The sequence below is a fragment of the Thunnus albacares genome, chromosome 14, assembly GCF_914725855.1.
Source record: "Thunnus albacares chromosome 14, fThuAlb1.1, whole genome shotgun sequence".
NCBI classification, from domain to species: Eukaryota; Metazoa; Chordata; class Actinopteri; order Scombriformes; family Scombridae; genus Thunnus; species Thunnus albacares.
In genome coordinates this window covers 17,090,080-17,105,643 of record NC_058119.1, presented here as the reverse complement: position 1 = coordinate 17,105,643, position 15,564 = coordinate 17,090,080, and the positions used below count along the sequence as shown (strand labels likewise).

At 38.7% G+C, this 15,564-nt stretch overlaps 1 protein-coding gene across 1 annotated transcript; it reads right to left on the bottom strand.

The window, feature by feature from the left end:
- Window positions 1–1,797: 1,797 nt before the first annotated feature.
- Window positions 1,798–9,533, bottom strand: prokr1b (prokineticin receptor 1b). The gene is made up of 2 exons (XM_044373782.1): window positions 8,797–9,533; window positions 1,798–3,480 (listed from the first exon to the last, which is right to left on the bottom strand). The coding sequence occupies exons 1-2, from the start codon at window positions 9,261–9,263 to the stop codon at window positions 2,775–2,777; spliced, it is 1,173 nt and encodes a 390-aa protein (XP_044229717.1). The 5' UTR covers window positions 9,264–9,533; the 3' UTR covers window positions 1,798–2,774.
- Between the last annotated feature and the right edge of the window lie 6,031 nt (window positions 9,534–15,564).

Sequence of the window (15,564 nt, the reverse complement as noted above, 5' to 3'; positions counted from 1 at the left end):
CGTATCGGTCTGGATTTGTCATTGCCTTGGCAATGCATATCCATGAAATTGGGAGGTGGAACTTCTGAAGGAGCACCTAGGGAGAGATGTATTTGTTTGGATGTTTAGTTCAATTATCAACAATCTCTCTCCAGAATACTGGAGAAAGGTAGAATACTCTACCTTTGCCGACACAAGACATAATGTGCCCTTTATGTATTGAGGTGAAAAGTAAGGATGTGGTATTCAGAGTGATGGATGAGTGTGTAGCAAGTTGTACTGTACTGTAGTTACCATGCACAGATATTGTAGAAAGCTAAAGATTAAAAAATGTTGCCACTGGATGTAAAATAACACTGAACATAATCCAGGGTGTTTTTACTTGTAGAATTGTCCAATATTAACGTTTATGTCTGGTGATAGGATTTCGTCCCAGTATGCCAGTTGGCTAATCAACTTGACTTTACCACTTGGTGAATACCAGACAGGCTGAATCTGCTTATCAACCTGACTTTGACACGCTCAAATATCAACTATTTGAATTTATTTCAGAACATCTTATGATAAAAAGAAGCAGGCATGAATTTGCTCATTTCTGAGGCAGGCAAAATTCATGAGCTAGCCAGGTTGTTAACACCTGTTTTACAATGGGTTTCAGGATTTCAATTTAAAACCGTGGACTGTCAGTGTATAAAGTAAATTTAGAAAGAAACCCTTTGCATGTTGATTCAGAGACTAACAACAAAACCTGAAGCTCACTGTTTATCTTTTTTTTAAATCATATTTTGTAGCCATGCTGAAATGTCTCAACACTTGTGCATTTCTCATTCATGCACAGGAAAGATATAAATACTCATCTACATTATTTATAAGGACCCAGAAATTCCAGGTATATCAGTATTTTCTCCTTCATCTTCTTGTCAAAGGTGCAGGAACAGCAAGGAATCATGCTGAGTGTTCATTGTGGCACTTATGTCCCAGTTTAAGTGTTTGCCAAGGTGACCAAAGGATCTCATCCTCACCACTCCTGATTCTGAACAGTTATTCAGAAAAAAACAAGGAGCACAAATAAATCTATGCAGAAGTTGAGTTTCTGAAAAAATGCCACTGAAGAGACTGTTGAAGCCACTTGCTATTATGTGCATGTCTGTGCATGCATGGTTTATTCTGATTGTCACAATTTTATATGCTGTAAAGTACGCATTTGGAGATTTACAAGTAATAATGAAGGAATCCATAGATAGGCAGCTTGCATAGAAAAAAAGTGCAGCTTTTTCCATTGTTTAATTGTTTATTACCATAAGCGCATAAAATGCATTCATCAACAAAGAAAGCATGTACGTTGTTTTTTTCCCCTCCTCAAGGATAAGCAGTCACAAAAAGACATTAGAATGTTTTTTTGTTGGCTCACAAGTTCTTCAGAGAAACTCCTCAATACTGTACATTCCACAAAATGACATTTATACTGAAAACGTCTGACTAAGAAGAAAAAAGAAAAATGCACACACGGACATTGAAATACAAAAGCAATGGTCAATGATTTCTTTTGTATCAAGAGTTATTTAACCTAACTAAAAATCAATGTAACAAAACATACAGTCAAAACAAAGATAAACATTATATACTGTAGGTAGTCAACACCATGATGCAATAAAAGGGCAGTAGCAGCTGTTATTTACAAGTTATCCAAGTAATATACCTTATACAAATGTTACAGCATTTCACAATACACAGTTTATAGACACAATATGAACAGCACAACAATGACATTCTCATAATATCTTAGATAGAAGTACTGTGTGAACTGCTGACTAACCGAAGCCCCTTTCACACATGCAGTCTATCCCTGAAATGTTCAGGAACATTTCCTGCATGGGGTCATGTGTGAGTGGGAGCAGGGATCGATATTCAGGAAAATCTGTACTGCCAATTTTCCCACCAAAAGACCTAAAATCTTTTCAGGGAAAATGCCGGTACGGTTGTGTTTTGAATGAAAGCAGTAACATTGCAGAGACGAGCATGTAAAGGGTTATGTTTGTTTGACGAAAGACACTTTCATGTGGAGCAAGTGAACCAATCACAAGACTCCACACATGACATATTTGATTCTGCGACTTGTTTGCGGTTGCCTTGCCAATGCTTTCATGGGTGATTTGTCTCGCAAACTTGTTGAATATTAAATACATTACAAGAACATTGGCATTGGACAAAAACAGCTCCTCGGCCGCAGTGTTCCTGAAAATAATAAGAGACGTCTTCCGCCCATTGATGTGTTATAAGAGCTGGATACGGTGCTGCCACTCAGCCTTGCAGCCAGTTTTTCCCAGTGGCCTCTTGTGTAAATGCAGTGAAAAATCCCCCTGCAGCCCAAAATGCATCTTCCCTATAGACCACCATTTTAAAAGAGATATCTGTAAAACTGTTGACAGGAAAACTCGAGCTGCAAACAAGGTTAACTATGACTCTTTCTATTATGAATTTTTGATCCATGGAGGTTTTACATTTGTAAAACTTTCCTCAAGTGAAAATCACTATGCCTGAAAAGTTATCCCAGTAATTTACTGGGAACAATGTGTGAAAGAGGCAAGAGTTCGAGCTATGGTGACCTCTTTATCGCTGTACTGTTAGGGTTTGACCTTTCCTTGTGCTTTATGGTGCTTGAAATCTTTCCGGATGGGATTTAAAAAAGAGAAAAATATTTTATGTCAATGTCATCACTGCCATCTACTGTATGTCGTTTCTTCATATCAACAGTCCAAATCTCAATGACTGTTAGATTACAGAGTTTCTTCCCTTCACCTCAGGTGAATGCATTCAATCTCCTCAGTCACGGGCATGGAGGAGGTCCTCATATCCATCTCATCCACAGTCTTACTGGGGGCATATGTGGACCTCCAGCGCAGCAGTACAATCTTCTTCAGGTACTTAACTGTGTTGTTCTTGACGCTGACAAAGCAGAATGTATTAATCATGCTATTGCTCATGGCAATGCATTCAATGATGTAGAAAGCCACCAATGAGTTCTTCTGGCGGGAGATGAGTGTTGGATGGAAATCTCGCAGGATAGTGAAGCCGTAGTATGGTGCCCAGCACAGGATGTACGCTGTCAAGATCCCTATCAGGACCATCACTGTCTTGCGCCGACAACGCAACCTCTTCCTAATCTGCTCCGTCTGGAAACCTGGGACATTCTTGAACCAGAGCTCACGGGAAATTTGGGCGTAACACAGTGCCATGACAATCACAGGGCCAACAAACTCAACAGCAAAAACAAACAAGAAGTACGACCGGTAGTAGGCCTGTTGGTCCACAGGCCAGATCTGGGCACAGAAGACTTTGTGAGTGGTTGGGGTGGTGCCACCATGAGGGTACATGGTCTCAGAGGCAAAGTAGGCAGAGGGGATTGAGATTAGGATGGGAACAATCCAGACTCCTGTTATGAGGCAGTAGGCAGTTTGATACTTCATACGAGGCCTCAGAGGATGGACTATGGCCATGTACCTGGAGAAACACAGACATTATTGTTGCATTGAGGAGGCAGGAGATAAATTCAGAATAAAGTACCATCAAGCAGCCTATTTAGCAGTCAGAGTGCTGTGCAAAGTCAATAGATTTGGCAAATGGCTCTCAGTCACTCATGGATGATTAAAGTTCAATACACAATGCTCCATTATTCAGTGAACTGAATTTTTCATATTGGTAGAAAGTCATGAGCAATATGATTGAGCCAAGAAGTATAGGGGCTTTTTGCCACTTCTGTAAGGCACAATCTGTAATCCAAATGTAAAGCAAGAAGGGGAAGGTCACCTATAACACAAAAAAAAATTATTAATGCTGAATTGATTTGTTAACATCCATAATTTATATCCTATATCTTCAATCACAAAAAGCGGAAAAAATGTCTATTTTAATATCATTTGGTCAACTTCAAATACATTTAGAATATTTTCATGCAGGGATAGAAAAGCATATACAGATGATGAACAGAATAATAATGTCAGGCAGTGTGGTAAAATGTTTTTGTTTTTTTCTGACTGAGCAACTGCAAACATGCGCATTTAATTTCCTTTTGAGGACTGATAAGAGAGAGTTGTTGTCGACATCAGCTAAATATTCAGCGATGACAGTTGGAGTGCTGGGAGGAGTTTGTTGTGTTGGGAGTAAATAAAGCGTAGCTTAGTGTTATCTAAAAGATTTTCAAAGTCATGATTGAATATTTAGCTAATTTCAATAACAACTCACACGAGATTTCAGAGCAAGATTTCTCCTTGAGCAAGACTTGGTTAGACGTAATAACAAACAGACCAAATCAAACGAAAGAAAAATGAAGAAAGAAAAAGGTTTCATTTCTTTGTATGGTCCTTTCCACAATATTGTCAGACACTTACGATTACAATGTGAGGGTGTGAGTGGCAAAAACAAACACTTTTAGTGGACATACATTGACAGGGCACTATTGCCCATTTCGCAGCTGCCAGCTGAAGCGCCCTTGCTCAATACTGGACCACTTTCAAAAATTGTTGTCCCCATTAGTCACTTATATACAAAAAGATGGGAAAATAGGGTCCAGGTTGAAAAATACCAAAGTTTCCCTTTAAGCTAAATGTCAACTAACAATTAGTAGATACACACAGTGTTACAAATCGTGAATTAGTCCAGTGATTAATTTGTTGATGAAGCAAGAAATGCTCCTTAGATGTGTCAGTTCAGTTTAATTCTTAAACTTAAGTCTTAGTCATAACTAACCAAAACAAGTGATAAAATATTTTTTTGAAAAGGTCATATCATATTTATTTTCTAATGTTGTTCATTTTCACTTCACAATTAATTTTTCTGCTGCAGCATCACTTAACATTTGAGTATGCAACCTGTGTGTCACACTCAAATACAGAGCACCACCCACAAAGAAGTAAATGATCACCCATTACCTTGGCAGCATGCCTGTGGATTCTCCATAACAAGCTCCAGTCAGTAGGCTGCTACTTGTCAATGCTAGAAAGCTCACACAGTGTCAGGAAGATTATGGACTCAATATGGATGTATGATAATTAGTTTGTCACATTAAACACTCATCATCAGGCCTTCATACTAAGTTTTTTTTAGGCACAGATTAAATAACACTGCTCACAAGGCATATTATGCCTGAAACATGCTTCTTTGTGAATCTGTGGGTGTTGAGTGCACTCATGCACTTATGTAGGTGTCTCTTCACATTAAGCCTGTAAGGCAGTGTCACCAAACCAGACTGTAGAGACAGCAAAAATAAATCCACAAAGGGAAATCTGTTTTCAACCCCTGAAAATTAATCAAATATTTCTATTAATCTGGAAATTATAATAATCATAGGGTGGATTTCTAATATAGGGTGTAAATCAAACCAGAAGTTATCTTAGCAGAAACTGTGGCATCTAAAACACATTTTAAAGTTTAGATTACTTCTTGAGTCAGAGCAGTAAAAACTAACATGAAATGGAAGCAGAGAAAATACCTTGTCCACAAATGACAAAAACCTTGAAGTAATTACTCAACCAACTCTCCTATGAATCATGTTCATATGCAGTTATTATGAATATAATGCATATTGGCACTGGTAATACAGGAAATAGTGTGCTTTTCGTATAGCACAGCGAAAAGAAAGGGGAGGGGATGTGGTGTCCTTGAGTCCTTTGTTCACAAGAAATCAATTCGATTTAGCAAATTTAGAAAATGTTACTGTTTACTCACACACAAAACAGTCTGAAAAGAACCCCAAACAGTCATGTACCTTTACTGCATTGTGTAAAAACACTCAAATGTGCCAACAGTGAGATAAAAACCTTTAGCATGATTGCAACCATTTGAGTCCCTCAAATTTGAATCATACAAAACCTTGGTTTTTGGGTCTTTAAATATGAAAGGTACAGGTGCAGGCAACACGCTAATTAGTTCAATTAATTAGAAAAAAGGAGTACTACTGGACTGTACAAGACAGGTGAATAACCCTAATGATCTTTGAATCTCCCAAAGCATTGCAACAGTGTTGCTGGCTTTAACACAAGCGTTGTTTATGTGTTAGTCATTGTGAATATAGACCTTTTTCACAGCAGACATTTTGACTTCTCATAGTAGGAAAATCATAGGTGTTACAAATAACATTAACAATTCTATTCAATTGTCCCGGTAAGCCATTACAGTGTGACAGTGAGCTAGCATGCATACTACCATGACCCTTAAACAGAAGCAGCTAAAATAATTTTATTATTTACTCCTGCTTTTCCAACTATGACATGTCAAAATGTGAAAAAGGCTCACTGAACATTGTGTGTATCTGTGCTGTTACTTCCACCCTTTAATTAACTGAACTTACTTATTGATTGCACCTGTGACCTGTATGTTTAAAAGCCCTCATGACTCTGTCAGCACTGATGCAAGTCTGGGGGACTGAAATGCTAGCTATTAGTCTTTTCCCCGACTTCTCGTACCATTTTATTTTTTCTCTTAGCTTACACAACTGTTATTTGAGGCTTTTCCCCCAGCTTGTTTTCTTGTCTTTTTTTAGCTGAAAGTGCAGAGAGAGACAGGAAAATGGGTAGAGGAAGGGGTATTATGTTCAACAAAGGATGAATTGAACCATGGATGTTGTGGTTATATGGCATCGGGCAGATGGCACCCAGTTATCTTGTCTTTTCCTACCTACGCAACAAACATTCTGTAAGCCCAGTATCCCATTTGATTGAAGTATATTAAAGTCAAAGTTAATTAAAGTACATTATTAGTATGACAAAAGTACACCACATTCAGCAGATACTTTCAATATAAACACTTACTGATAAGTTCATTAAAGCATTTGACCTAAAGATTGAGGTTCGAATCCAGTCTCTTCTCAACAGTTAATATTGGCTTCTCTTACTCATGAATACCTAACCTTAACCAAGTAGTTTTACTTACCTTAAACTGGTTTTTTAGTTTGGGAACAAAGACCACGCCTTGTACACATCCTATTTCCGCACAAAGAGTATTTAGGCACACCTTTCCCGTTCCTTTCCCCTTCATCTCAGTTTTCACATCCCTCCCCTGAAAACCCCTTTTTTAACCTCCTCTCACCATTGTTTGAATACAGGAACCACTGGGGGCTGAACCTAAGCTGATTGCCTGAAGAGGAAGAGATGGCTCCTCCACTCAGAGTCTTGACTCCCTTGGTTCCCTCCTCTTTCCCTCATCCCTCATCCCTCATCCCTTATCCTTTCATCCCTCAACCCTCATCCCACCATCCATTGACCCTCCCCCCATCCCTGTGGGGATGAAGAGTGAAGGTTGTTAGTGATATGTTTATATGGGTTGTTTTGGAATCCATTGAAAGACAACCTATTTAATCATTTAGTCATGAGAATTTTAATGTTGAGTGTTAGCCTAACCCCAGTCTTATTGAATACTGTATGTTTCTGTATGTAATCTGAATGTTTCGCTGCCGAATCAGTGTTTCATGCATGTTTCAGCCTAAACAAGAGGACCAGGGAATAAACAGATAATGTAGCTGGCACAGATACAGGAGGATATACAGATGGACTCATCATGAGAGGTTGTCTACCTGTTGCATCCTGAACAGAATGGCAAAGGAGTGGTTTTCTGTTGAGCTTTTCAGGCTAATTAAAAATCATATTCTGGTGATAGTGTGCACAAACACAAATGTTTCATATTGATAAGTTATACATCAAGACAGATCTGAGGCCCCCATATCTCGATTGCAATATGGTGCCAGCTTATGCCAAGGAAAGGACTGCATAATTAATGAAAGTATCATCAGTAACATCTACTTTAATGTGAATATAACAAGTAACTATGAACCAGGAGGGAGTAGAACCACTGTGATTAAATTTGTAGTAGGGAACCCCCCTCTCCCCCCCATACACACACTTTTTTCTTGCTCTTGCATCTCTTAGTTAACAAATCAGATTCTGCCATGATTCCTATCAGCCTATCATGTTCTAGCAGCTGAACTTTAAATCTGTTCTTCCCTTTGTCGCTGTCAGCTGTCATTTCAGTGCGAATCATCATGACCCTCCTCCACCCCATTCACCCCCATTTCATCACATCAGCGCCCAGGTCCAAGATCACCAGAGGCCCAGCTCCTCTTCTCATCATCCAGATCTCAACATTCCCTTACTCATCACCACCACCACTGTCTGGACTCCATCGGGGGATATCATATTCTACTCTCATCTTCAACTCCCCCTTATAAATATGATGACATCATGATGGAATCTAACCACCAAAGACTTTTCATCTTATTATCCATGTTCAATAAAATTATTGTCACTTATAAAATTGAAGTCTCTCCTGATTGAAATTTAAATGTAGTAATGTTTATTATAGCTTGACTGAAACCCATAAAAATGACATGTTTAAAATGGTTTTCAGCACTTAGTCATTTTCTGGGAGAGAGTGGTTATTAGTGGTAGTGGTAAAGAGTGCTGAGCATCTGCTGCCTGTTTTTTTTTTTTTAAAAAAACATGGCCTCAGTGTCTGAATATCGGAAGAGAAACTTAATTGGAGAAGAAAATTGGATTGGGGAAACAGAAGTAATTTTTCCACTGTGATTTTCACAGCTGAACAGCTGAGGCCTCTGAATTTGACACAATCTCTTCTCACTGAGACGCTCAACAGGAGCAAATGATGACAGATAAAAACCATGGAGGCTTTATTGATTCAGATTAAAACTCAAATCCCTGTAGACAATGCTGGGAGATTTTTGCAAGAAGCAGTGTTTTACTAAATTGAACATGTGCATGCTCACAAGGACACACTCAGACAGAAATATGAAAGAAATAACAGACCCACCTGTCAACTGCAATAGCAAGCAATGCGTTTGTGGACACGTAGAGTGACACAGTCCGAAGATAGTTGACAGAGGCGCACAACACCAATCCATGATCCCAGGACAGCTGTTTCACCACGTAGTAGTCCACCAGGAAAGGGCAGCACACCACTGCTACGATAAAGTCTGAGATGGCTAGGTTTGCAATCAGCAGGTTGGTGAGGTTGCGGAGCTTTTTGTAGCGTGTCAGAGTGGCAATGAATATGAAGTTTCCCAACCCACAGACAAGCATGATACAGACAAGGACCATGCCGATAACAATGGTGGCCACAAAGAAGGCCTGGCCCTGCGTGGTGTCTGGGATCTCATCCGGAGAGATGCCATAGTCCGTATCATAATTGTCCATGTAATGATCCAACTTGCCTGCTGGGAAGGTGTCCTGCATCTCTGTGTAAGCCACTACTATGTGGCTGATGTTGGAGTCCCCCATGTCTTAGCATATACAGACTTATTTTGCTTTAGAAAGAGGATGAATATTTGAACAGGCTGAGTCTTCTTCGGAAACAGAAGCTCATCTTCACCTGGAACAGAAAGTTCCCATCTCAGCATTACTCATCCCAGGTCAGGATTCATAGCAACAAGACATGATCAAAACAAATTAGATGACCTCAGTGCTTCCGGCGTAATCATGCTGGCATGTGTGACATTTCTATGATATTCTCTGATGAAAAATGTTTGTGGGTGAGGTCATTATATCTAACAAAGACCTTTATGTAATTTATTAAGACCTTGTCACTTTACAGCAAGCCAACGTCACAGATTAGGCTCAGCGTGATGACAAGGCATTTAATTTGCAGCAAATGTAGTCACTTAGGTCTCATTTATTAATGTGTATGAGGTAAAAAAAACAAACAAAAAATTATAATTAAAAAAAACAAATTACAAGAAAGAAGTTAACACATTTTACCAGATTTAGAAGATTTGTAATGATACAGTAGCACAAGGCAAATAACCTGGCTGCTATCCAAACACAGTACACACTCAACTACTGTAAATGTAAGCAAGACAGAGAAAGAGAGAGAGATGATGATATTCCCAAAAATTGGACTCATGATTTCAAATAACTTGGTTTTACAATCAGGATTTATGAGACCTTCTCACTTATGTGAGGCAATGCTGGGTATGAATAAATGAAAGAGGTATTACTTAAGGATTTAAGGAGATCAGCAATATACTATCTCTAATGCAATGCAATAAAATAAAAAATTAGTATAAATCAAATGTATTTTCAATTAGGGCTCCGAGGTAGTTTATAAATCCAGGCTTGGCTCTATTCAGCCGCAGGGGGTCTCAATCGGAGTATTAAGCTCCTATAGATCATCACAGCTTGGAGGGGGATCACAATCTGTGAATTTAAATCAACAGAGTAGAAAAAAAGAAACTATAAAGGTAGACCTTTAGGTGTGAGAGAGTGAGACCTTTTACCTTTATTATAAGAAATAAACCATATATAATTTCCAGTGACAGAACGAAGTAAATGAAAACAAATCTGTTACAGTTCAAGCACTTACCCGCAAACGTTGCAGAAGGTTCCGCGAGTCATGCAGCTAATAAAACCATTAAACAGCCATCTGTGTCAGGTGTGTAACGGAGCCGAAGTCCTGTATTATTGGACAATCCTCACATTGGAGACAAAAAGTCGCTTCATCAGCCTCCCCGCACATTTACTGTATCTGAAACTCTCTCTCTCTCTCTCTCTCTCTCTCTCTCTCTCTCTCTCTCTCACTCACTCTCTCTCTCTCGCGCTTCTTTGAAAGGAAAAAAAAGTTGCGTCTGTTTCTCTTCTGCTTTAAGTGATGACGCGCGGCGAAGACGCCACATAGCACGTCTTCTAGGAGGTGTGAACGAGGATGGTGCGTGTGCACGTTCTGGGGGGCATCAACTACAAGATTTGGATGAATAAAACAGATTTATAAAATAACACAACAGTCTCACACTACATGAGTAGCTACACAGTATTATGCATGCCTCTCATTCCACTTTAAAGCGTCTCGTCTACCACCTTACACTTTATATCTCAGGTGATAGATTCTTGATTGAAAATGATATAATTATGGAAAGGTCATAAAAGGTTGGATGGTCCTCCTTAACCATCAGAAGGGATTTGCTTTTAGCTGTGCCCCATGTTCAAACTGAGCTTAGGAAAACTCGTTTTAGTAGTAAGATTAGGCTAATTGATAATGGCAGACTTGTTAGCAAACAACCTATTTACACATCCAGCCAAACATGGAGCAACGCTGGCATTCATGTGGAGTCCTAAGTCCAATATTCACTCTACTTTTTGTTTTTCTCTCCACTTCCTCCTGAACAAAATATCTGAACCTTTAGCTGCTAAATGCTCCACTATGTTCACCAGCTAAAATGGTTTGGCCCCATAATGGCCCAAATCCATAGTCCATGCCCAAATCCAGCAGGCCAGAAGACATAACTCGGTCCAAGTACAGTTGCAAGATTGTTGCCAAACCTGGTTTTAATGACACCCCAGAATTGGCCCCAGTACACTGCTGAAACTGAACCAGCATTGCCAGCATAGGGCTGCAATTGCCCCAACAAAAATGGCAGAACTAGCCTATACTGGTCTGAGTCTAGGTGCCAAAACCTGACTGACACTACCAGCATTGGGCTGCAATCATCCCAATAAAATTGCCAGAACCGGTCTGTATGTAAACCAGTTGACAGCCTGTAAAAAGTAATGACTGATCCAGTATTCTGCCAGAGCTACCACAACATTGCCTGTGACTGACCTTGTATATTGCCAGAACTAAGAACGGTTTGATTAGCAATACAAAACCACATATTTAATAAAAACAAGGACCTTTCCCTTTACCAATGCAATATTAGCTTCTTTTTTAAATACACTTACATAATGTAACACAGAATTTAAAACATTTTTTGTTCAGCATAATACTGAAACTCTAGTTGTAATGACTTGCTTTTGATATTTAGAGTGAACACAAATTATTCATTTTATTGAACAGAAAAACAATTTTTAAATTTCAAACTACCAAAATTATTGTCAAGTGCACAATGTATGTTTGATACATAAAAGATCCACTCCAGACATGATTTAGGATATATAAAAAATACCTTTTTGAATAATTTGTCTAACATACTCACATATTTCTTAAAATTACATCTACTCCTTGTCCCTCATTGAGCAATCCAGAATCTATTAGTATACAAATATTTTTCATTTAAAAGAAGTCTCCGATTTCACTGAAAATCCATTCTTAGTTTTTCCACAAGTTCAAGATTCCACATCACACTTGCAAGATGAATGTGAAAACAGCCTTCTAGCATCAAACTCTGCACTTACCGTTCTTCAATCTGCACAGTGCAGCTCAAACATCAAAGTGAAGTAACAAGTGATTTTTTTTTCGTGGCATTCCCTCCCCACCCCTGCATTACCCCATGGCTACCCCCATAACACTCATACATGTGTTACTTTTTCAGTTAAAAATGACACCATGAATATCTGTTATAAGGATTTATTTTAACATACAAACAAGTAAACAAGTAACATAACTCCAAAACATGCCCATGAACGAATCTTATGGCACCTTTCTCAAGCAAGCCGCTGTGAACCTTGATACACAGATATATACAAAGATGGACAGACAGACAGACAAATAGAATTCTCCCATGACCATTTTTATATTGCAGTACTTTGAGTTATTGTTCGCTGTAACCGTTCCTCCTGTCTACACTGGCCATGAAGAAATCCCCTCCGGATGTTATTCCAATACAAGACATGACAGACAAATCCAAAGTCCTCATTCTGTGCAGGAATTACTACCAAAGTTCAGCTGATGATAATATGATAATTCATCAGTAGCAGTTAGTACAAAATTCCCTCTTTGTGTGACAATCCTTCTGCCACAGCTCAGCAAGGAAACAGTCTATGGAAACAGATGGAGGGAACACTGCACTAAAAATATTAATTCTGAATAAACCCACTTGATTGGTTTAACTGAAAATGCTGAAGCCTTATATGAGCTTTGGCTAGATTTTGTCCCCCATCACTTACATGGGAATTGCTTTAGAATCTCTTCTCTTCCAGTGTGGACAGAGGGAAGAATTACAACAATCAATCATTTTTTCAAGATACATGAGGACGTGTCAGTATTGTTTTATGACAGACTTGAAAAATGTGAACCTATCCTTTAAGACCTGATGATGGGTAGTGTAAGATGTGCCTTGTGCATGTCTGGAAGGAAATTGATGACAATATAATTATCTGCTACTGAGCCTGAACTATTTGTTAAAGACACAAATAAGCATCAGAAAAGCATATAAATAACTGAAAAAGGAAGAATTAGCTAGTATCCCCAATAATATTTTAGTAGTTTTTCTTCATCCTGTTCCATCTTTTACTATCAGTAAACACTGGCTGAAACTGAAGCTGAGCCTCACTATCACCCTATATTAAAGATTTTTTTTTAAAAATGAGCACTGAATCAAATGACAACCTCTAATTTCAAAAAGTTGCTTGTACTGTCTATCCAGACAGCTACAGTATACTGTGATTTCATGGAGTATGGCAATCCAAGGGGTTTAGGAACTGCCAGTTTATCATTCAGGGTTCATTCAAGAAAACTGAATGGTGAAATTGAGAAACAAACACACAAAAACAACCCTATATGAACTTCAAACTTCTCATTTTGACAAAACACCAAAAGAGGAAATCTTGGGCTACATGCAAGTCTGCACTTCCCTGTTACAGCATGTCTACAATGACATCCACTCAAAGTAAATAGGTTTTCTAATGAATGTACTTATTGGTTGATATATCCATGCAGCCTCTTTAACTTTGAGCTTGTTTGTCTGTGGGCCCAAGAAGGACCTATAAACAAAAGACAAAGAGGAAAACTTTTAGTTTAATGTGCAGTTGTTGCTTGTTGCCCCAAAGCACATGCAATAGTATTACGTTTGTCAGAACACCCAAAACAGTTAATTGAGAGTGATATTTACATCATTTACATAATCTTTAACTGGCTCCTGGACCAGCCAGCAGGGGTCACTAATGCAGTGATCTGATCTGGTTTCATGTGGTTTTATAATGCATGTTAAAGGATTTGGTTGGCGATTTTCTGTGTTATTTTTACTGTCAGAGCAAAATCAACAATGAACTCATCCTACTTGCAAGTATTGTGTGTGTATCCAAAGCTTGATATATCTTATTCCTTGGTGCTGCAGAGCTCCGATGCTCCGTAAAATAACGCCATGAGCCACATTTTTGTGGGTGATAATTTTTAGTCTTTGGAGTCGTTTCTAAACAAGCTACGTAGCCACAGTCTTAAGTGACGAAGGAACATGTCACCCAGAGCAGCGATGTGGCTCATTGACGTGTTTTTAATAGTTTCTGGAGCAAGAGTTATGTGGTAATAATTACACTGGTATAAATGTTGGGACTGGATGCCACCAGGAACTCCAGTCACCCAACCACCCCTAGTGTAAACTGTTGATAAAACTAGGCATAGTTAGCCACAAGCAAAAAGCAGTGGAGACGTAAGCTAGAATGTTAAGAGAACTAGCCAGCACTCAAGTACAATATTACTTTAAAGATAATATTAACTTCTGATGAATTCCAAGTGTTTGAGGCATCTTCAGCATAGTGCAAAATGAAATTGTAGTAGCTTATAAAGAATGCTGCCATACCTCTGGTAAAGTCCTGAGGTCTCACGAGCACTTGACCTTAAATAGATGTCATTCAAGACCTCAGCTTCATTATGTCCCCTGAAAAAAACAAGATGTACCCATCATGTCTTACTATACAAAGACCAGCAATGTGAGGTTGGCTATATATTGAATATCGACATAACCTTGAGCAATAAAGCAAGGGTTGCCTGGTGCCACAGTACATTAAACATCAGTGCTATGGCACAAGCCTGCAAAATAAAACTGAACTGTGACATTCCGCACATAGAGTAGCATTTATCTTAGAATTGCAGCAGCTTGCAGCTTTGCCTAAATGACACCAAGTTGAAACAGAGTAGGATCCCAAAGCAAAAATACTAAACTGAGCCAGTTCAAAGTGAACCAGCATATAAAGTATATCCATCATATACAGTACATTTACAGCATTGTCAGAACTTGAACACATGGGATCTACCGGACAACTCCGGTAGAGATCACTCCATTGTAAGATGACTTAAATATACACATAATGCACGTACCATGTAACGTTAAGCTGAGTCCTTCCCACAAAAAAACCCAACCCAGACCCTTTGCTGCATGTCATCCCCTCTGCCTATATGCCATCCTCCCTGTCTCTCCTCGCTATACGTGTCTAATAAAGTGAAAATGCCTTAAAAATAATCTTAAAAAAAGCCTCAGCAGATGTTTTCAATATGTTATTTAAACTCAGGATAGTTTGTTCTGTTACAGGATCTGTCCACAACACCGTCACCTTCGCCCCTCCCTTTCCTCCATACACACAGATGACAGTGAAGATGGATTTTAACTGTACTTTTTATATTAGTGCCAGGCTAGGGGAACAGAACTAGGTTAAAAATTATTAAGGTGTGTATATGTGTGATTTGTGTGTTACAGAAGAACAGAGCTGTTGACAAGACAAGGAGGACAGGAGACAAGTTTTTTCCATACATTAATTGAGATGTTTAATTTTTTTAATGATTGTTTAAAAGGCCAACAAGATATCTTTGTTTTGCCTTCACTGATATAATTACTTGGCCAGTTTGTTATATGCAACGTCTTAACTTTCATTTTCA

Excerpts from the sequence above, each read along its gene's own strand:
- prokr1b (XM_044373782.1), bottom strand. The coding sequence starts at position 9,263 with ATGGGGGACTCCAACATCAGCCACATAGTAGTGGCTTACACAGAGATG. Across the intron at positions 3,481-8,796 it reads CTTGCTATTGCAGTTGACAG|GTACATGGCCATAGTCCATC; the intron begins GTGGGTCTGTTA and ends GTGTTTCTCCAG.